Source organism: Onthophagus taurus, chromosome 6, assembly GCF_036711975.1.
Source record: "Onthophagus taurus isolate NC chromosome 6, IU_Otau_3.0, whole genome shotgun sequence".
Classification (NCBI taxonomy): domain Eukaryota; kingdom Metazoa; phylum Arthropoda; class Insecta; order Coleoptera; family Scarabaeidae; genus Onthophagus; species Onthophagus taurus.
In genome coordinates, this window is record NC_091971.1 from 13,248,722 (window position 1) to 13,270,982 (window position 22,261).

Below are 22,261 nucleotides of genomic sequence, written 5' to 3' on the forward strand. Positions count from 1 at the left end.
TATTGTATTCTATTTGGGGAGTATTTGCAGCTTTTTTTATTGCCGCTTTTCGAATCCCAACCGCCAGCCATCCTTATCATTCCAATCATCTTCATCCAGTCCTCTCCTCTTCATCTCCACATTGATGTCTTGGATCCATTTTTTCCTAGGTCTGCCTCTTTTGTTTCTTTCTGCAACCATTTTAGTTGCTTTTCATCTGTAATGTCTATTATTAAGATTTGTGCCGTCAATCTTCTTCTTATTTCCTCATTTTTAACTCGGTCCAGCATGGTTATGCCGCAGCATCTTCTCCAAAACATTATCTCTGCTTCTAGCAGTCTTCGAGTTGTGTCTTTCTCTCTTACCCACACCTCTTCATTACACTTCCCAATTTTCTTCATTACATATTTATTGTCCTTTCCGTCTTCTTTTATAACTACCCCAACGTATTCGTACTTCGTATGGTCTACATGTTTTATTATGCCAGTCTCCTATTATATGTCTTTTGCTGTTCCTGTAATTACCATATATTCTTCTTCTAGTTTATTTAATATATAATAATGTCGATATAAAACAGTATTTGGTTATCCATGTCTTGTATTACGTCATGATTTTTGGATTTATGGTATCGATGGTAAATATAATAATTAGTGACACAGCTTTGCGTCAATAAGTCATAAATTGCTGATGATTGCAACAAAGTAAGGAACAATAGCTTTTTTATTTTTTTCATTATGGACGTTATCTATCTAATCCATTTTAATAAATAGAAAACTTGTTAGTTTGAAAAGTCGTATTGGAGGAGATTTGAAACAAGCAAAGTTAGATATATTGATGGAAATATTTCAATAAATTCGTTACATTTTAAATATACAGTTACATTTTCTAGTTTACTGACCGTAAAACAAAAACAAATGTCTCTGAATCGACCTTGAATCAGGTTCTCCACAGTTCCGGTTAATTGAACGTTCAATGTAGCTTATTAAACATTCAAAAAAATGTTACCGGAATGTTGTATTTATTTGTAATCTAAAAGTTTTTTAAAAACCTAATATTCATAAAGGTAGTGATTCCCCGTCAATAAAAAAAAACGAATGAATTATTAAACACTCATAATATATGTATTGAGCAACAACTTGTTTACAACATAGTGTATAATTGTATATTTTGGTATAATATATAGTTGTTACGAACGTTACAATATCAATGTGGTTTTAATTTTATTATAGTATAATTTATAAGAAATAACATTGCACTTAAAATCTATCACGGAAAAAAATTTAAATTAATAAAACACTTTAATGTATCACATATTCTTTAAATTAAAAAAGGTACAAGTCAAAGTAAATTATTAAAATTTATCACATATAAAAGGAGAATGGGTTGAATTAAAAACTAAATCACTACAACCGGTTATGTAAAAAGTAAAAGTTAAGAAATGAAATTAAAAGAAAGGCTACCATAATTGACAATTTTTTTAACCAAAACACAACTAGATGTGGTTATTTTTAATGTTATTGTTAAGCGTTTCGATACGTTATTTTAATTTTTTGATTAAATATTGTAATAATAATGTATATCTTTATAATTCATAATCTATAAGTTGCATTTGGCACATCGATAACAAACGTCGAAAAAAGAATAGTTTCAAAAAAGAACAGTTTTGAGAAAAATACCTCGAGACTCCCGATTTTTTTATCAATTATTATTTATTAATGAGAAATATCGTTCCTCTATTATATAAATGCCTATTAAAAATATTCTCTTATACTTTGACTTCATTTTATTTGTTATAATAATATAATTTGAACTGTATTCGTTTTTGCTGCGCTGCGCGGTCTACATCGATGTTCTATAACAATTTTTTTTTATGTTTATTTAATATTGTACAAAAATAATACCTCCAAGCTAAAAAACTGAGCGCGTCGCTAAAACTGTGTCTCGCAACGTGGTTATTTTTAAAAACTACTGTGGAAGCAACGATTTTTGTCTTTTTTTAAATATTTCTCTTTTAATTGTTGGTTACTTTTATTTTATTTCCTCCCCTTGGTGAAACTCGTTAAAACGTTTCTCTCACGCTAAGCTTATTAAAATTTAAATAAATTTACAGAAAAATTATGCTAATTGAGTTGCTGTTAAACATGGCATATTCATTTTCGAGAGTTTACAATCCCTAAAATGATTTTTACATAAAAGAGTTAAACCTATTATTACTATCGGTAATCCCAATAATGCGCAAATTAATTCACCAGTTACAGAAGGAGACCAATCTAATAAACCTAAAAACATTAAACATTAATATTTGGACGGGAAAAACGGATACATTATACATACCTATTTGAGTTGAATCCATTTTGAATAAAGACCACCAAATACCAACCAGAGGTAAAGATGTTGTCATTGTAGCCAGCGTATAAACAGCTGATTGGCACAAAATTAAGAACCGTATTGAACAAAGCAAAAATATTAAGTAAGCTACAATAAATAACCATCCGTATACAGCTGTGTAACCACATGTTGGTGAGTTTTCACTGAAACTAAAGTGGCATAAAAAGCCATAACGCAAAAATTCTCCTAATTGTGGAAAAGTATCAACCTAAAACAAAAAAAAATGTTTTTGAAGCATTTCTATACTCTTTCTGAATTGCTTGGCCAAACTTCACCAAACAAGAATAAATAAATAAGAACACCCAACAGCTATATTCTTTATTTATCTAATTCACCATCAAAAATATGTTTAACCCGTTTATGCCCACAGTTCCAATTCAACTTGGAAATTCAAATTCAACACCCCCGTTATTCTCCCCTCCACGTTTCCAGTAAACACGTTGAATTATTGTGCCTTTAACATGTAGAAAACGTTTTTAAATTAATATCATCTATGATTTTGCGTTGTGTTTACTGCCCTAACAATTCTCAACACATTTCCATAATAACAAATAAGATAAGTACAAAAAAAAAACACTTTTTTCCAAAAGTTCCAATATTGGAACTATGTTAAACGGGACCATAATGATTTTTAATAATTTCAGACCCCTCACAACTCCAGAACTCATTCAAATAATAGAAGATGAGGATTTTTGGGCCGCTGATGTTTTTATCACTCCTCCAGATGATGGTGCTGAAGATAGCGACAATAAAAACTTCTGCAACGATATCAATAACTGGATGGTCGACAGCTTCAAATGGAAGCTATGGTGGAAATTAGAAATCATGAACGAATCATGAACTTTTGTCAGAAATAAAAAAGAAGTTTCCGAAAAAAAAAGAAAATGGCAAAAATCATCACTTATGATAAGTACTATGTCTCTACCACTTATAGCAGAAAATACAAGTGGCGCGGCAGCAGTCACGCACGTACAGGATGCTAATTTTTACAAATCGTCAATAAAATATGTTACTTTAACGTTTATATAACAGTTTTTATGGGTGTTTGTCTTCTGGTCTTACACAATTCCTTTCTGAATTTTGATCTTTTGCCAAATTTATTTGTTTTGAGGGCTTCCGAGTATATTTTGATGATAAACTTAAGATGGTAGGCGATCTTGAGTTCGTACAAGATTTTGAGATTGAATTCTGGAACATAGTAAAAAGTACAAAATTGGATACCTAAAACAGAAAAATTCTTAAAACCTTAAGTTCGCGATTTTAGAATTATTTTTCATCAATTATTGATCCAGCACATCTTTTCAATCTATTGTAGTACAGATCTAATTGATTAATAGCTACTAAGCTCTAGAATTATTGAATGGCAGACTTGAATTCTTAAATGAACCTGAATCAAGTATTTCAGATTGTTGTAGAACCTTGCAAGATCAAACCTAACTTTGTCCAATACCTAGGTTTGTCATTCCAGAAATCATTGTTATGAGCTTGTTACGTCACAAGCTTGGCTACTTACAGGAACTGTAAATTGCATAAAAATTCAAGGCTGACTTCCAGAATAATGCAAGAATAAATTATGAGTTTTTGTTTTTATGAATTCATTTAAATGCAGAACTCATGTTAATAAATCATTTGCATGTCATGATAAAATAACTACACCACATCGTCATTTTGTCAGAAAAAAAAAAGAAGTTACCGAAAAAAAGATAATGGCAAAAATCCGATCTTATTCCTGGGTTTCCAAACTTTGAGAAACGAATGCAATCAGCACCCATTTCTTCTAATCCGGTAGAATGCTTTGAGCTTTTTCTTGATGATAGTATTATATCATTTTTGGCAGAAATGACAAGGCTATATGCACAGCAAAAGGGTGAACTTAATTGATTGGTGATATTTCCACAAGGATCCTTCAAGAAATGAATTTATAGCGAATTTTGAAAGTTATCGATGAAAATTGCAACATCGAAAATTTTATCAAAACTTCAAATATTGTTTTCTCAAAAACTAAAAGTTATTTTTCAAAACGGGTTGGTTCATTGGAAAGAAGACATTTTTATTAACATTTTGGGAAATTTTCAAACTCATATTCCAAGAAATCGATTTTATACGAATTTTTAAAAACTTATCGACGAAAATTGTAAAATTCGAAAAAATTATCGATCATTTCAAAAATTTATTTCTCAAGAACTAAAAGTGATTTTTCAAAACGGCTTGTTGCATTAAAAAGAGGATACTTTAATTAATAATTGGTGATAATTCCTCAAGGATCCTTCAAGAAATTAATTTTATAGCGAATTTTGAAACTTATCGATGAAAATTGCAACATCGAAAATTTTATCAAAACTTCAAATATTGTTTTCTCAAAAACTAAAAACTATTTTTCAAAACGGGTTGGTTCATTGGAAAGAAGACATTTTTATTAACATTTTGGGAAATTTTCAAACTCATATTCCAAGAAATGGATTTTATACGAATTTTTAAAAACTTAATCGACGAAAATTGCAAAATTCGAAAAAATTATCGATCATTTCAAAAATTTATTTCTCAAGAACTAAAAGTGATTTTTCAAAACGGCTTTTTGCATTAAAAAGAGGATACTTTAGTTAATAATTGGTGATATTTCCTCAAGGATCCTTCAACAAATTAATTTTATAGCGAATTTTGAAAATTATCGAAGAAAATTTCAACATCGAAAATGTTATCAAAACTTCAAATATTGTTTTCTCAAAAACTAAAAACTATTTTTCAAAACGGGTTGGTTCATTGGAAAGAAGACATTTTTATTAACATTTTGGGAAATTTTCAAACTCATATTCCAAGAAATGGATTTTATACGAATTTTTAAAAACTTAATCGACGAAAATTGCAAAATTCGAAAAAATTATCGATCATTTCAAAAATTTATTTCTCAAGAACTAAAAGTGATTTTTCAAAACGGCTTTTTGCATTAAAAAGAGGATACTTTAGTTAATAATTGGTGATATTTCCTCAAGGATCCTTCAACAAATTAATTTTATAGCGAATTTTGAAAATTATCGAAGAAAATTTCAACATCGAAAATGTTATCAAAACTTCAAATATTGTTTTCTCAAAAACTAAACGTTATTTTTCAAAACGGGTTGGTTCATTGGAAAGAAGACATTTTTATTAACATTTTGGGAAATTTTCAATCTCATATTCCAAGAAATGAATTTTATACGAATTTTTAAATCTTAATCGACGAAAATTGCAAAATTCGAAAAAATTATCGATCATTTCAAAAATTTATTTCTCAAGAACTAAAAATGATTTTTCAAAACGGCTTTTTGCATTAAAAAGAGGATACTTTAATTAATAATTGGTGATATTTCTACAAGGCTCCTTCAAGAAATTAATTTTATAGCGAATTTTGAAAATTATCGATGAAAATTGCAACATCGAAAATTTTATCAAAACTTCAAATATTGTTTTCTCAAAAACTAAAAACTATTTTTCAAAACGGGTTGGTTCATTGGAAAGAGGACACTTTTATTAACACTTTGTGAAATTTTCAAACTCATATTCCAAGAAATGAATTTTATACGAATTTTTAAAACTTAATCGACGAAAATTGCAAAATTCGAAAAAAATTGTCGATCATTTCAAAAATTTATTTCTCAAGAACAGAAAGTGATTTTTCAAAACGGCTTTTTGCATTAACAAGAGGATACTTTAATTAATAATCGAAAGTGATGACAGCGAGTAGTTACCGGATATCCGTTCCACCAGTACCAATGAAGAAATAAAGTGGTTTGTGGCCATACAATTATCTGTCTATTGTGTTGATCCTAGATGTAGAATGTGGTGGGAACTAAGAATCAAATCTTGCAATATAGCACTAAAAAATTCTAAATTCTATGAGAAATAAGAAATTCGAAACAATAAAAAGACATACCCACTGTGCTAACAATAGTAACCTTCCTCCAGGCGACAAATTTGTAAAACTACGAGAATTGATGCAAATGCTTAATATTTAACGTATATTTATAATTAACGCACGGGGTAAAACAATTTTTAAAAAGAAAGCCGATACGATACAGTTACAAGAGTGGTGCCTCTGCGAACCTCTTCGGTATTTGATGCAATTTGAACTACACCGAGGAAAAAAACCGACGGGAGAAAATGCAGCTGGTACTTTAGCGGATAAAGCAGATAATGAGACAACCACAAAAAGATAAGAAAACCAACTATAAATGAACCAGCATTTGGTGTGGGAGAGTCTGCTGTACTTGGACTAATAAAAGTCCTACCAAAACAAACTAATAAATCATTTATAGGAAAAAGATATGGATATACGGGAACTATCAAATAAAATAGAATTGAAAAGTGTCCCATGACGCCTTCAAAGTGGTTTCTATGTATTGTACAGATATTACAGATTATAGTACTATATTGGCATGATAATAAAGTAGTTCTGATGATCAGTACTTATATACGCTTCCAGAATGTAGAGTGGAAAGGTGGATATCAAAACAGAGAAAAGGTTGTTAGTTGCGTAACCTCATGTAGTAACTCAATACAATAAATTTATGGATGGTGTAGACAGGATGGATGAGAACATAGACCACAATGATTTCCATTGGATCGAAGATATAAACAATGACTTGGGTAAAAAATGGATTATTTGCATTTTCGAAGAATAGATGGGCATCTTCCCATAAAGAATTGGCTTCAAGAGTGCCAACGAAAGTGTAGAAAAACAAAATCACTGCTTTCTGTAAAAAAAAACACGAGATAGTCTTGTCAAAAATGTAAAGTCAATCCTCATGAATCCTATTTTGTTCACTTCCACATGGAGTATAATAGTATAATTCCAATACATTTATTGTTAAAGTTTATGTTGATTTGATTGAGAAAGTATATGAAGTATATGAACATTCAAAAAAACTACGAAAAAATAGTATTTTCTTGAAAACAATGCTTAAAGTCAGTTGCAAAGGATAAAAACTGCACCAAAATGGCACTGGAAACACAAAAATCTAAAAAAGAATTAATTCGGGCATAAACGGGTTAATTAAACTTTTGGACGTTCCTTTTTATCCACTTTAAATATTTATATAAAACATACCGCCCCTATAAAAGGTACAACATCAAGAAAAACAACCAAACAAGAAATAATCATTGAAAATCCTTGCAAATATAGCACAAAATGTAACGGAGACATATTTTTTTTGTTTGAACTTGTTGTGATCGTTCGTAATTGTGATGTTGAGTTTTGAAAGGCAACGATTCTTGAAATAGTTGCTAAAAGATGGTTCGATAAACTAGATGGTATAATCTAAAAATCAAATAAACCATCATAATTTGCGTTATTTTTTTTTTTATAAATCTAAAATACCGTTTCAGAACTAATTAAATATCGATCCAATAAAGTGTAAAATGTCGCAAATAAATATAACCCCACAATATAAATAGCAGCCCAAATGGAATGTGTTTGCCATGACCAATTTCCAGCGTCGTCAGATCTATGTTCTCTTTCGTTGCCTCTACATCGAAATTCGTCGCACAATCCATAATCGACGGTTATAAAAAGACCAACGATTATGGTTGTCGCTGAAAATATTCTTTGTAGTCCCATCACTAAATAAAAATAATATAAATAATTTAAATATATAGGGTGATTCAAAAAAAAACGCTCATAGACTTCTATAGCAGATAAGACATATAAAATTAAGATGAATAGTCTTAATATACAGGGTGTCACAAAAAAACGCCCCAAGTTGTAACTGTGTTATTTACATTTCGATTTTCATGACCCAAGTATGAAATGAAACGGTTTGATGAACACTATGATTCATGTTACAAATAAACTAATCTCTATCCAATAGCGTGAAGGAAAACATACCGAGTAATTTGAAAATCACAAGTTGATAAACGCTTCAAATTGAAGATGGCGTTGGAAAAAGTTTTTTTGTATCATGAATCATAGTATTCATCAAACCATTTAATTTGATACCTCGCTCATGAAAATCAGAATGTAAATGGCGGAGTTACAGCTTGCGGTGTTGTTGTGTGACAACCTGTATATACAGGTGTCTTTTCTTTGCTAAAATTACATTCAAAATGGTTGTATTGTATTTATGAATTCAGAAAAACAATCTCTATCCAATGACGCGAAGGAATAAACATTATCTGCAATAAAAAGCAGTTTTTAAAAAATATTGTCTACGCCATAGCTAATTTTGATGCTGAGGTCCGGGATGCTTTAACTTACTCCAAGTCCACTAGTGTCGGAGCAGATGGTATTGAACTCAGATTCCTCTTACCCATTCTGGATATAGTTATTACTCCCCTAACATCTATTTTCAACTGTTCTTTTGAACAGTCTATATTTCAGTCAATCTGGCGAAACGCCCATGTTATTCATATCGCCCATATTTCTATCTACGTTGTCAAAAGAAATTGAACGTTTAGCTTATTTACAGATTCAGAAATATCTTGAGGAGTTTAATCTTATTAACAAGTTCCAGTCTGGTTTTCGTGAAGGGCATGGTACTACTACAGCACTGATTAATTAAGAGTGTATTGTATACAACGATCTGTCTACAATTCTTTATATTATTAAAATATTATTTTCACCCTCTACCCTCTTCCTCCATTTCCACACCCTCGGCCCAATCATCCCCTCATCCACCCCTTTGTCTGCTCACCCCCACAACCATTCTCATCCAACGTTTCCCCTCTCCTAAGATCTGCCCTCGGTCCATCTCCTCCTCCCTCAACTCACTGCACCCATTCAACATATGTTCCAACGTTTCCCATTCCTCCCTGCACAGCCTACACCACCTCTCCTCATCGGCCATCCAGTATCTGTTAGCTCTCTCCTCGTATCCACAACGGAACCTAGCCACCAACTTCTTCCCTTCCTCATCTCCTTCCAATAACAAGTATCTAGGCAGTCCCTCCGTAGTTAAGTCTCTGTACCTTTCGTTATACCTTCCCTCTTTTATTTGTGTCCTTCTTTCCTGTCTCTGCACATCTCGGTCCCTATCTCTCAACTTCCTCCACATCTCCCTACCCACCCTTCGTTTACTATTTATCTCAATTACCGAGTAGCCCGCTCGTCTATAATAGTTGTCTCTGTCTCTTTTCCCATATCTGACCTTTCCCTCTCTAATTTCCCTCCCACACTCCCCCAAGATCCCGCTGTTTGGGTTCCCTTCTATTCTTTCTTCATATTTCACTGCCCTCCTGCCCGCCTCCACTCTGAGCTTATCCACCTTGAACTAGGTTTTCTGCTATTGGTTTTACCTCTTCTTGTGTATCTTGGTTCCAGTCCTACCTTTCCTATCGGTCTTTACATGTCCGCGTGGAATCTGTACTCTCTTCTCCTGTTGACATCAAATGTGGAGTTCCCCAGGGCAGTGTGCTGGGTCCTTTGCTCTTCTCAATTTTCATTTTCATAAATAGTATTAGTGATGGTATCTCGTGTAACTATCATTTATATGCAGACGACCTTCAACTTTATATTTCGTCAACTGTTAACAACCTCCTAAATGTTGTATCTTAACAACGATCTCTCTAGTGTGCTTGATTGCTCTAGACGTCATGGACTTAACTTGAATCGAGATAAAACGCAAACTATTGCATTTAGCACTCGCCCCTTGCTGCCACAATTTAATTCCTTCAACTGAGGCTTGACGACATCGTTATTCCGCTTTTTAATACGGTCAAAAATCTTGGTGTGGATTCGGCGATGTCTTGGCGGCCACAAGTTCAGGGAGTCTGTAAGAGGGTTTCCATACTTTGAAAAAACTTCGCTGCTATCTTTCTCCTGTTGTACGTCGTAATCTTTGTTATTCCCGATCTGTCCGCAGCCCTTTGGGGTAAATTGGAACGATTTCAGAACAATTGTATACGGTACATTTTTGATTTAGGAAAGGTACAGCACATTACTCCATATCGTAACAACCTGCAGATGATGACTTGCCAGAGTTGTAGATCATTTCGTATGCTTGCTATGTTGGAAAAAATTCTCCATACTCGTACTCCTGCTTATTTGTCTGATGCTTTTCACTTTTTAGCATCACATGACTTGCCCACTCGATCAATGTCGGACTTTACACTCATGTTTCCAGTCCATAGTACTGAAATCTACCACAGATCCTTTAGAGTGCAGTCGATTGGGTTGTGGAACACTCTCTTCAACTATCTTCTTCTTGATCTATACGTGTTTGTTTTCTTCTCTAGTCTGCCTTTCATCTATCTGTTACTGCACTTCTGTTTTTGGCGTCTATTTCCTTCCTTGTAGTAACTGACTGTCGATCCGTTACATAACTCAAATATGCTCATTCGCTCAGTTTTATTAGCACATCATTTAGTATTACTTTTTTTGGTAGCCATAATTTATTTATTTAAAATTACATATACACTGTTACCAGTTGGGTCTCTTGGAAGATATCGCTTATTGAGATGAATTAATCCGTTTGTCTTGATGTCTATATTTGTTATGAATGTATGATGAATGTACATTATTATTATTATAATTTTGTCAAACAGGCAGTATTTTCGTGTAAAGTGATCAATTATCTACCAATTGGTGGCTTTAATCAAAGTGTTGTAAGATACCAATTGATAGATAATTAATCACTTTACACGAAAATACTGCCACTTTGACAAAATTAGCAGTGACGTTGAAAATATTTTTGAAAAAAGGTTTTTTCTTGCAGATTATGTTTAATTTTAAAGAAACTTTGACACCCTTATATCTCGTTAAGGTGACATTTTCAAGCCCACGTGCAGTATGTTAATTAATTATCGTAAGTATGCAACACAATACGCGATTTGCGTATTGCAATACTAGCACTGTGATGTTGGTTGCATACTTGCAATGATGACGTTATTCATCTTAATTTTTGATGTGTTACTTACCCAATAAGTCTATCAGCGTATTTTTTTGAATCACCCTGTATAATATAATTTTTTTATCTTACTTTTTTGGCAAAAGAAAAAATAATTAACCAAAGAAAAGACCAAAACAACCCCTTTTATAGGGTCCTGAAGGTGACACATCACCCTTTTCCTATCAACAGCAAAAACGATCATAAATCCCATTAACAAATAAATCATTAACATTAAGATCATTTTGCTCCAACCCAAAGGTGGTTTACATAAATTAATATTTTTTATTTTTGGACAAAATCTTCGAGTGGAAAATGTTATAAACGCGATTAAAACACATGTTGCGATCGATGTAAAATTAAACATTACAAAAACGTCGCTGTTTTTATTAATTGAGTCTAAATAGAGTGGTAGAAGGATTATAATAGCGGTAGATGAGAGGATTAGCAAAGATTTTACGACGAAAAATTCGAATTTTGTGTGGTCTGTGTAAAGGTGTTGAACCAGGTCTGTTTCTTCCGGTTTTTCTTGCGGTATACATTGATCTTCACTTTCGGATAAAGATTCTTCGTCCGTACACGTCGCACTTTGTAATAATTCATCTTCGTCTTCCATTTTTTATTTAATTACTGCGCAAAAACAATTAACGCACAATTAATAAATTACGTAAAATGAAGGAAGTTGAGTTAAGTATATAAAAAGAACAACAAAGAAGGGAGCGACGAAAATAAAAAGCAATCAATAGGTTCAGGCAATTCAATTATACTAGAATATCGACCACGCCTACGGAAATATTTCGTTCGGTTGAATTAAGGGAGGATAAAATTCGTTAATTGCTCGTAAAAAAGGATACTTACAGTTATTTGAAGGTTGTTTTCTTTATTAAAAATACATAGAATTCCAACCACTTCACAAACCACAACCAAAACAATGACGTTTATTAAAAAGATGTCATACGCATGCGCAACATCTGTCAAAACTGACGTTTATAAGAAATTGAGAATTTAAGTTATTAATCAAAAATCAAAAACGTTTCATTTCTATTCGTAAAAAACGAATTATTTCACTATTATATTATTAAATTGTTATATTAAAAATCACGATTAGTTTAAATTCAATTTCAAAACAATGACGTTTATTAAAAATATATCATACGCATGCGCCAAATCTGTCAAAACTGACATTTATAAAAAATTGAGGTTAAGTTATTAATCAAAAATCAAAAACGTTTCATTTCTAATCGCGAAAAACGAGTTATTTCACTATTATATTATTAAATTGTTATATTAAAAATCACGATTAGTTTAAATTCAACTTCATTATTCAATCCGCTATTAATTCAATTATCTAATTAGAATAAAATAATCGCAACCATCAATTTCATTCCTCCGAATAATCTCGTAAAATTAATATATTCGCATAAATTACAATAAATAACACAAATCATCCCAAAAACTGAATAAAACGAAGAAAATACATAACCTCAAACGCCACGTTGTGACGTTTATAACACGTTCTTAACCTCAAAAAAAAAGGTTAGTCATAATAAGCGGTGTTTTTGGTTTTTAGTTTTAACCATGAACCGATCGCGATCGTTTAGAAGAGGTGGAAAGCGGAATTTTAATCAAAATCAAAGATCTGGAGCTAGAAAATACGTGTCAGATGTACCACAGGAACAATTAAACGAAAAAGATGTTGGAATAACCGAATATTTAAGTGACTTAGCTGGGTTTTCGGGGATCCTTAAAGCTAGATACTCCGATTTTCACGTTAATGAAATAAATCGTGAGGGAGAAATTGCAAAATTTTCTACAACAGAAATCCCTTCGTTGAATCCACCAACTTCCAGTGATGGTGTTATTCCAAAAGAGAGTCCATGTGAATTTATTTCTCAAGAAAAATGGGATGAAATAGCTACTATTGTTGATGATGATAAAGGAAAAATTGTGGAATTAGATATAAGTGATGTTGATAAGGATACTCGAGGGAAAATTCATCGCTGTGTCAAAGAATATTATAAACGAAAAATTTGTGCTTCTACTATAGAAAGGGATGGTAAAAAATACATAGAGATTAAAAAATTTAATAAAGAAGAAAAATTCGACGACAGAGTTGAATGGACAAAAGGAGATTATGTTCATTTTTTAGTTTATAAAGAAAACATGGACACTCTCGAAGCAGCTATGAGAATAAGCAGTTGTTTAAATATAAAACCAAACTCCTTCACTTATGCAGGAGTAAAAGATCGACGTGGAAAAACCACCCAGTGGTTTTGTGTTAAAAAAGTTGAACCATGGAAGTTATTCAAAAAAACTAAATGTATAAGAAACCTTCGTATTGGAAATGTTTGTTTTAAAGACACAGTTTTAAAACTTGGAGATCTTACCGGGAATCGTTTTCGAATTGCTCTTAGAAATATTACTGTTGATGATCAATTAATAGAAGCTGCTATGAAAATGTTGGAAGAAAGGGGTTTTATTAATTATTATGGATTACAACGATTTGGACATAGTAAAGAAGTTCCTACTTATGATGTTGGAATAAAATTAATTTTAGGACAATTTAAAGAGGTAAGTAAGTTGAATAAAAATTTTTTCTAATTTTATACATTATTACAATGTTATGAGTTGTTAATTTTTTAACAAGAATTTTAAATTTAACAAAGCCTCTCTATGTAAAAGAAGAGAAAACAAATCAAATTTATGATGAAAATATAACATTAAAGAAAATTTTTATCAATATTCACAAATTAGATAAAGAAATAGTCTTTATCTTTGGAGTTAAAGATATACAGTTAGATTATTAATTAAAGTATCCTCTTTTTAATGCAAGCCGTTTTGAAAAATCGCTTTTAGTTTTTGAGAAATAAATTTTTGAAATGATCGAAAATTTTTTCGAATTTTGCAGTTTTCGCCAATTAAGGTTTAAAAATACATTAAAATCGATTTCTTGGAATATAGGTATGAAAATGTTAATAAAAGTGTCCTCTTTCCAATGGACCAACCCGTTTTGAAAAATAACTTTCAGTTTTTGAGAAAACAATATTTGAAGTTTTAATAAAATTTTCGATGTTGATAACTTTCAAAATTCGCTATAAAATTAATTTCTTGAAGGATCCTTTTGGAAATATCACCAATTATGAATTAAAGTATCCTCTTTTTAATGCAACAAGCCGTTTTGAAAAATCGCTTTTAGTTTTTGAGAAATAAATTTTTGAAATGATCGACAATCTTTTCAAATTTTGCAATTTTCGCTAATTAAGTTTTAAAAATTCGTATAAAATCCAGTTCTTGGAATATCAGAATGAAAATTTCCCAAAGTGTTAATAATAGTGCCTTCTTTCCAATGAACAAACCCGTTTTGAAAAATAACTTTTAGTTTTTGAGAAAACAATATTTGAACTTTTGATAACATTTTCGATGTTGCAATTTTCATCGATAACTTTCAAAATTCGCTATAAAATTAATTTATTGAAGGATCCTTATGGAAATATCACCAATTATTAATTAAACTATCTTCTTTTTAATGCAACAAGCCGTTTTGAAAAATCGCTTCTAGTTTTTGAGAAATAAATTTTTGAAGTAATGGACAATTTTTTCGAATTTTTCAATTTTCGCCGATTAAGTCTTAAAAATTCGTATAAAATCCATTTCTTGGAATATGAGTTAGAAAATTTCCCAAAATGTTAATAAAAATGTCTTCTTTCCAATGAACCAACCCGTTTTGAAAAATAACTTTTACTTTTTCAGAAAACAATATTTGAAGTTTTGATAAAATTTTCGATGTTGCAATTTTCATCGATAACTTTCAAAATTCGCTATAAAATTAATTTCTTGAAAGATCCTTATGGAAATATCACTAATTATTAATTAAACTATCTTCTTTTTAATGCAACAAGCCGTTTTGAAAAATAGCTTCTAGTTTTTGAGAAATAAATTTTTTAAATGATCGACAATTTTTTCGAATTTTTCAATTTTCGCCGATTATGTTTTAAAAATTCGTATAAAACCCAGTTCTTGGAATATTAGTATGAAATTTTCCCAAAGTGTTAATAAAAGTGTCTTCTTTCCAATGAACCAACCTGTTTTGGAAAATAGTTTTTAGTTTTTGAGAAAACAAAATCTGAAGTTTTGATAAAATTTTCGAGGTTGCAATTTTCAGCGATAATTTTCAAAATTCGCTATAAAATTAATTTCTTGAAGGATCCTTGTGGAAATATCAGCAATTATTAATTAAAGTATCCTCTTTTTAATGCTACAACCCGTTTTGAAAAATCGCTTTTAGTTTTTGAGAAATAATTTGTTGAAATTATCGAAAATTTTGTCGTATTTTGCAATTTTCACCGATTGAGTTTTAAAAATTCGTATAAAATCCATTTCTTGGAATATGAGTTTGAAACTTTCCCAAAGTGTTAATAAGAGTGTGCTTTTTCCAATGGACGAACCCGTTTTGAAAAATAACTTTTAGTTTTTGAGAAAACAATATTTGAAGTTTTGATAAAATTTTCGATGTTGCAATTTTCATCGATAACTTTCAAAATTCGCTATAAAATTCATTTCTTGAAGGATACTTATGGAAACATCATCAATTATTATTAATTATAGTATCCTCTTTTTAATGCAAAAAGCGTTTTGAAAAATCTCGAAAATTTTGTTGTATTTTGCAATTTTCACCGATTATTAAGCCATTATTAAGCCGTTACCGTGATTTATAAGATGTATTCTAACTTAAGCCCTCCAAAATGTAGGGCAAATGTTGGTCCTTAATGAACCTTAGTATTACTCCAAGGTCTTGTTCCTTTATGTCAGTAAGTGTCACAAGAGGCATTTGCGCTCTGGCAACGCAATTACACAGTATAATCAGCTGTTTCTGACGCGTCGTCGCAAATTCGACAAATTTGATCCTCAGCTTGTCCAATCTGGAAACAAGACAAGATAATACTATATCAAGAAAAAAAGATTTTTGTAAAAGAAAATTAGAGTAAACATTCTTATACAATAATTAAAGTTTCCAATTCAATCCAACCCTCACGAGCAGTTTCTAGTACCAGCTAGTTGTTCATTAAATAGGTGAGCTCTCAACTTAGTCTTAAAACCTCGCACACTCCCCAACTTCAAAAAACCCGGAATCGCATTATATCTAACGGCGACACAGTACGAAAAGGACCTCTTAAAAATCTCTGCGTTGCCAAATGTTATGAACGTCAGTCTGGAAAGAAATCTTATTGTATAAATAAGGAGTTTTAACAACAAAACTTTGTGATATAAGCACAATGTGTAAGAGTCGACGCCTGTATGAGAAATCCTGTCACTGCAAGCATTTTACATTTTCTGAATCCTATCTAAGGTATGTCTACTACTATATGTATAAGATCTTGATAGCAAAATATGCATGGTGTAGAAGTCCACTAATATGTGTCTTGAATCTCAGATTTGAATCAAAAATGATGAATCTAAAATGAAATACCAAGTTTAACATTGTCAAGTCGCAAATCTAAAGAATCCTTCACCACATCCATTAATAGTAAGACAGTGCCTCTTAACATAACCAAGTCTATCAAGGTCAACATTGATACATACTTCTGCGTTCTACATTATCCCTATCAAAGTTATAATAACCTTGCGTATCATCTGCATAGATATGACTTTTGACAAAATTTTAATTGACTAGTAAGATTAAATGTGTATATTAAATAGCAACACAAAAGCTGTAACACACCCGCTATGAATTCCCAAGATCCCCTTTGATGAAGCATAAAACTTCTTTGGTTTGGTTTTGCGACGAAGTTCTGTCCAGCGTAAGACTACTTTGAGGCTTCCCAACTGTTATACAAATGAAATATTGTATATGACACATTTAACCTTTACAAAATTAACTAAAAGGTTAAATGTGTCTTTCACAAATCCCTTTTTAGTCCAATATTTGGGAATGGGAATGGGAATGTTTTCCGAAACGTCATAATTGACCATGTTTAATCAATAAACGAAATTAATGAGGTATCTTATGTGTTTTAATCATCTGTACCAAGAAATTTAAAACCTCCATATTACTATTGTATAACTTATTATTATTTTCGTGTTTCCATATCGACCAAAATGACACATTTATAACATTTTAAATGATAATTGAAAAAAGTTATCTTGGCTCTTATTTTTCATGTTTTCAAGGTTATTTAGCACATATTTAGTATAATCGACCACTTTTGCATTAAATGGATATAATCGACACTTCCAGAAACCATTCTTTGCGGCTATTAAATGTTCATTTCATTCTTCATTTTCATTTAAGACTATATCTTGTTTTCTTTTGCTTCATCAGGCCTCTTGGAATGCTAAATTCCACCACTCATGCCATCTTCTCACCGATCGTTCAATAGGTCTCTTCAAACTCTGTCTCTCACTCTTGGCCCATTTCGCCAATCGCTCGTCGTCCATTCTGTAGACGTAATTTCTATAACTGTGCCACGCCATGTAAATCATACCACATCAAGCACCTTCAGTTCCTCCCGTATTGCTGAGCTTTTTATCTTAGGTAGCTTATCGTCCATAGTGTTTTCATTTCGGTGGCCTTGGCATGCTTTTGGTTTTTGACGTATCCTCCCTAGTTTAGTACAGAACAAATCATTCTATTGTTTAAGGCCGCTTCTCACCAAAAGCTCTTCTTGGTGTTTGCCAGCATTATTCTCACCAGTCGGATAAGCTTCCGGTATCGCGAATCTATCTACGTCATCATTTGATTATAATCCAAGAAGTAACATTTCTTAATATTTCGCAAATATCATTCTCGCCCAACAAATATTTAATATATTTTTATTATTTATAGGCTTGTGAATTAATTTTAAAATGTAAAAAACATGAAGATCCTAATTCTGATATTTCAAAAGCTAGAAATATTTACAACACAACTAAAGATGCTGAAAAAGCTTGCGCGGAATTCTCCGAAAACGAAAACACTTGTCTAGAACATAAACTTCTTGTTGGTTTATCGAAAGTAAACAAAAACGATTACGTGACTGCATTGGAAAATATTCCAAGAAATATGCGACTTTTGTATCTCCATTCGTTCCAAGCTTTAATTTGGAATAAAATGTGTTCGATTAGAATAAAAGAGTTTGGTTTAAAACCGATTGTTGGTGATTTAGTTTTTTGCGATGACGAAGAAGAAGAAATTGAACAGACTGAAAACGAAGAAATTGAGAACAATGAAAATAACGATCAAGAAAATAAAGTTGAGGAAAATAACGTAAAAAATTTTAGTAGAAAAAAAAAAGTTAAGTTATTAACTAATGATGATTTAGTTAATTATAATATTTACGATGTTATTTTACCTCTACCTGGTTATGATGTTAAATATCCGAATAATAAAATGGCAGAGTATTATAAGGAAACTTTAGAAAGTTATGGTTTATCTGTAGAAATGTCGTTTCATAACGTAAAGTTAGTATAATAATTAAAAATATGAATCAAAAATTAATTAATTTTAATTTATTTTTCAGGTCTTATTGTTTATCAGGTACTTATCGTAAATTACTCCGCAAAGTAAACAATCTTTCCTGGAAAATAATGAAGTACGATCATCCCAACACCGATTTAATTCGTTCGGATTTTGATGAATATCAAAATAGAAAAGAACCAGAAGATGACCCAAATGGTGCTTATAAAGCTTTAATAATCGATTTTTGTTTAAAATCTTCCAGTTACGCTACAATGGTTATAAGAGAAATTTTAAAAACCGATACATCTACAACAACTCACATTAAATTAAATGATTATCATAAGAATACAAGTGAAAGTGTTAGTTCTGGTAATTTAACAATTGATGGACCAGCACCTGATAGTTTACTTTCTGATCCTGATAAATATGAAGAGTTTAAAAGAAGTATTTTTGGGGATGGAGATTCTAAACGAAAGTTAGAGGACGAAACTGAAGATAATAACAAAAAAATTAAAATTGATTAAGTGTTGTTAATGTAGTATTATTTTATACTTTGAAACAATAAAAACTTGTTAATAATGGAATATATTAATCAAATTTGGTTCTTTACCTTGTGCTTTTTTAAAGACTATTAATTTTGAACATAATTCGATCAAGTGTGATATTTGCGTATTGTTTATGATCGAAATTTTGCAATTTTTGCCGTTTAAGTTTTAAAAATTCGTATAAATTCCAAAAAGCCGTTTTGAAAAATAACTTTTAGTTTTTGAGAAAACAATATTTGAAGTTTTGATAAAATCTTCGATGCTGCAATTTTCATCGATAATTTTCAAAATTCGCTATAAAATTAATTTCTTCAAGGATCTTTGTAGAAATATCACCAATTATTAATTAAAGTATAGCCTTTTTAATGCAATAAGCTATTTTGAAAAATCGCTTTTAGTTTTTGAGAAATATATTTTTGAAATGATCGACAATTTTTTCGAATTTTGCAATTTTCGCCGATTAAGTTTTAAAAATTCGTATAAAATCCAGTTCTTGGAATATGAGTTTGAAAATTTCCCAAAATGTTAATAAAAGTGTCCTCTTTCCAATAGACCAACCCGTTTTGCAAAATAACTTTTAGTTTTTGAGAAAAAATATTTGAAGTTTTGATAAAATTTTCGATGTTGCAACTTTCATCGATAATTTTCAAAATTCACTATAAAATTAATTTCTAGAAGGATCTTTGTAGAAATATCAGCAATAATTAATTAAAGTATCCTCTTTTTAATGCAAAAAGCCGTTTTGAAAAATCACTTTCAGTTCTTGAGAAATAAATTTTTGAAATGATCGACAATTTTTTCGAATTTTTCAATTTTCGCCGATTAAGTTTTAAAAATTCGTATAAAATCCAGTTCTTGGAAAATGAGTTTGAAAATTTCCCAAAGTGTTAATAAAAGTGTCATCTTTCCAATGAACCAACACGTTTTGAAAAATAACTTTTAGTTTTTGAGAAAACTACCGTATTTTCTCGAATGTAATCCGCACCCTTTTTACAAATTTTATGTGCTCTAAAATCAAATGCGGATTACAATCGGGTGCGGATTAGATTCGCAGTCGTATAGTTGCAATTTAGAAAATAGCAAAATAAAATCACATTATAACAATAACACTTTATTAAGGGTTTTAGAACGATATTTACATTTTTATGTATCATTTTCTTCCCATATTACGTCATCTTCGGATCAATACGGATCAATTCGGATTATACAAAACTTCTTAAATGATGTTATAATATTGTTTTCAGGGATCGTTTTCCATGTCGCCTACACTCACTGAACAAGTTCAGAAGCTCCTTTAATTGCTCCCGGTTTTGTTAATTCTCGAGTTTGTAAATATACATATACATACACAGGTTGTAGTATGGATGTTATTCCACCAGGTATTATTATTATGACAAGAAGTCTAAATGAAGGGCAATTTAGTCTATGATTAATTAATATCCTTATTTAATAATCCTCCTGGTCTAAGACTCCATACTTGTCTTAATCATTCCATCATCAGCTTTTCCATTATCCATCCTTTTTGTTGTGCCCTAACTAGGACGTCATTCGGGAAGTCTTTCAGATTTCAGAATGGTTTTTTTCTCAATATTACTAATGACAGCAATTTTTCCCTATCACTTATTACTGCTAGCATTAATGTTATGCGCAATTTTTCGCAACCACTCGTTTATAAAGAAATTTCCCACACACCTCTTCTTTCCAGTGTGTAATTGGGTGGCATATCCAGACAAATTGAAATTTTCTTGAAAATCATTAGGAACTTTTGGGAAATTGTAGTTCTGCGCCTCAACGATAACATCATTCGGCTCATAAATCCCACAGTCCAACCTTTGCTAGTATTAAAAATTTTTAGTCCCTTTTTTCGTTTTTCTTGAGAGAACTAGAAAACTGCCTCGTCAATTTCATGAAATCGTCTCTTCTTTGGCCCGGTAAATTTTTTGCACGATGCCTCACAGTCTGCAATAGCTACCTGGTCTTTCCGCAACAGTCGCAACGTCACTCTCATTATCAGCAAATATTGTACCAGCTTTTCAATTTCCTTAACGCTAACTTAATAACATCTCTTTAAACTTTGCTGTATAGAAGAACCTTTTAGATTTTTGCTACTTTTTTTTATAATTACGCTATTATATGTATAATTAAGCACACACCATGTTCGAGCTACTACGAGGGCAGTATATGAACGGAATTCGTGCTAGGCATTACTATTTATTTTTAAAATTATATTTATTTTCCAATTTTTTCTGGCTTGGTAAATTTAAAGTCTAGTCTAATAAAAACTCGTCGTAAGCAAGGTTTCTTTAGGTGCATCAGCGTCAGTCAACAGAAAAAATATATATTTATGGTTAACAACAAGCATCGCATCGTTTTGGTGTTGTCGAATTGCTCAAAGAAAGATGCGGATTACATTCGCAAACTAAATTTTTTTACCACTATGCGTTTTTAAAATCGGGGTGCGGATTAGATTCGAGTGCGGATAAGATTCGAGAAAATACGGTATATTTGAAGTCTTGATAAAATCTTCGATGCTGCAATTTTCATCGATAATTTTCAAAATTCGCTATACAATTAATTTCTTCAAGGATCTTTGTAGAAATATCACCAATTATTAATTAAAGTATCGCCTTTTTAATGCAACAAGCCATTTTGAAAAATCGCTTTTAGTTTTTGAGAAATAAATTTTTGAAACGATCAACAATTTTTTCGAATTTTGCAGTTTTCGCCGATTAAGTTTTAGAAATTCGTATAAAATCCAGTTTTTGGAATATGAATATGAAAATTTCACAAAATGTTAATAAAAGTGTCCTCTTTCCAATGGACCAACCCGTTTTGAAAAATAACTTTTAGTTTTTGAGAAAACAATATTCGAAGTTTTGATAAAATTTTCGATGTTGCAATTTTCATCGATAATTTTCAAAATTGGCTATAAAATTAATTTCTTGAAGGATCCTTGTGGAAATATCACCAATTATTGATTAAAGTATCCTCTTTGTAATGCAACAAGCCGTTTTGAAAAATAAGTTTTTGTTCTTGAGAAATAAATTTTTTCGAATTTT

At 31.1% G+C, this 22,261-nt stretch overlaps 2 protein-coding genes across 2 annotated transcripts; one reads left to right on the forward strand and one right to left on the reverse strand.

Moving 5' to 3' along the window:
- Positions 1-1,078: 1,078 nt before the first annotated feature.
- Positions 1,079-12,189, reverse strand: LOC111419619 (uncharacterized). Its single transcript, XM_023052446.2, has 6 exons — positions 12,081-12,189; positions 11,316-11,852; positions 7,721-7,962; positions 7,451-7,660; positions 2,314-2,575; positions 1,079-2,258 (listed from the first exon to the last, which is right to left on the reverse strand). The coding sequence occupies exons 2-6, from the start codon at positions 11,836-11,838 to the stop codon at positions 2,095-2,097; spliced, it is 1,401 nt and encodes a 466-aa protein (XP_022908214.2). The 5' UTR covers positions 11,839-11,852; positions 12,081-12,189; the 3' UTR covers positions 1,079-2,094.
- A 221-nt stretch (positions 12,190-12,410) lies between these two features.
- On the forward strand, positions 12,411-19,241 carry LOC111419620 (pseudouridine synthase 7). Its single transcript, XM_071196950.1, has 3 exons — positions 12,411-13,793; positions 18,046-18,659; positions 18,719-19,241. The coding sequence occupies exons 1-3, from the start codon at positions 12,801-12,803 to the stop codon at positions 19,179-19,181; spliced, it is 2,070 nt and encodes a 689-aa protein (XP_071053051.1). The 5' UTR covers positions 12,411-12,800; the 3' UTR covers positions 19,182-19,241.
- Positions 19,242-22,261: the final 3,020 nt, after the last annotated feature.